Genomic DNA, 1,189 nt, shown 5'->3' with positions numbered 1-1,189 from the left:
TAATTTAGAGATACCGCTTGCTATCTTATCTGGCAGTTTTCTTAAGATGTGGCCACTGGAATTTTACATAATAAATCTTACACTTTTTTTCGCAAAGCTGAGTAATTTTATTCGTTCTTCTGGCAATTTTTGTAATTTGCATTTTCGATCATTCAGTCTTTCAAGGTCTTCATTAAGATGCCTTTGAACAGTTTTTATACGCATATTATAATACATTATTTTTTTCATTGCTGTGATCTAAAAGTAAGAAAAAACCCAGATGATTAGCTAAAACAAATTATAGGTAATTATTAGTGGTATTATATGAGTACAGTATGTTATATACAACAATTAGAAAGTTTTGCATGCTCAGTTACTAATAACAATGACAGTTAGAGTGACATTGGCTTCACAGAGTTCTATATTTAAACTTAATAGAAAAAATATAAAATTCCAAAATTTTTTCTCTGTGGATAATATTTAAGTGGAAGGCATATTTACATTTATTTTCAGGATGACAATATAAAGAGATAGAATTTAATTTATAAAATAGTACCATTTAGCTAATGAGGCAGTACAACTAAAGCAAATACATAATACATTATTTCTATTTGATTAACTCGGGGAAAAAATAAAGAAATTAAAAAGAATTAAAAACAAATGTAACATTACTCAATTCATTTTTTAAAAGCATGGCTAAGAATTTGATTTAATTTTTTTGAAATCTATAGAAGAATGTTCTGAATGAACTGGTTTTAGACTGAGCAAATTATTAAATTGTCAATCTAATCCAATTATATTGAATTAATTAATGACGATGGGTCATCTAGTTATTAAGAAGTTTATCATGATAAAATGATTAAATCCATCTTTAAGAAATATACCACATAAATGGTTCTTAAGAGTTACATTAGTCACAAAGAACTAGCTGAGGAGAACATGAGCAAATTAGGTATACCACAAAAATGTGACCTAGTCTTAACTGTTTACCTGAAATAATAAAGTCATTTCATTTTATCAGGAAATCTACACCTAAATAAGCTAGAAGGCTTAGACATGTATTTTCTATAGCTGCAGGCCCTTTTTATATAATTTATTTAGTATAGAGGAGATAATCATGATCCCAGAGTTACTTGGCATAGAAGACAGAATAGAAATAAATATATGATATGATGAACAGGCCAAATGCCTCTGCCAAAGATAAGACATT

General features: G+C 27.8%; 1 protein-coding gene across 1 annotated transcript in view; it reads right to left on the bottom strand.

The window, feature by feature from the left end:
* LOC105819719 (leucine-rich repeat-containing protein 9) overlaps positions 1-1,189 on the bottom strand; it is a 146,682-nt gene that overhangs the window by 103,325 nt on the left and 42,168 nt on the right. The window contains exon 7 of the mRNA XM_012656027.1: positions 82-237. Coding sequence (XP_012511481.1) covers positions 82-237 — 156 coding nt within the window. The remainder of the gene's footprint in view (positions 1-81; positions 238-1,189) is intronic.

This window comes from Propithecus coquereli, unplaced genomic scaffold (assembly GCF_000956105.1).
Source record: "Propithecus coquereli isolate 6110/MARCELLA unplaced genomic scaffold, Pcoq_1.0 Scaffold5, whole genome shotgun sequence".
Lineage (NCBI taxonomy): Eukaryota > Metazoa > Chordata > Mammalia > Primates > Indriidae > Propithecus > Propithecus coquereli.
This window is presented reverse-complemented; position numbering and strand designations above follow the sequence as displayed.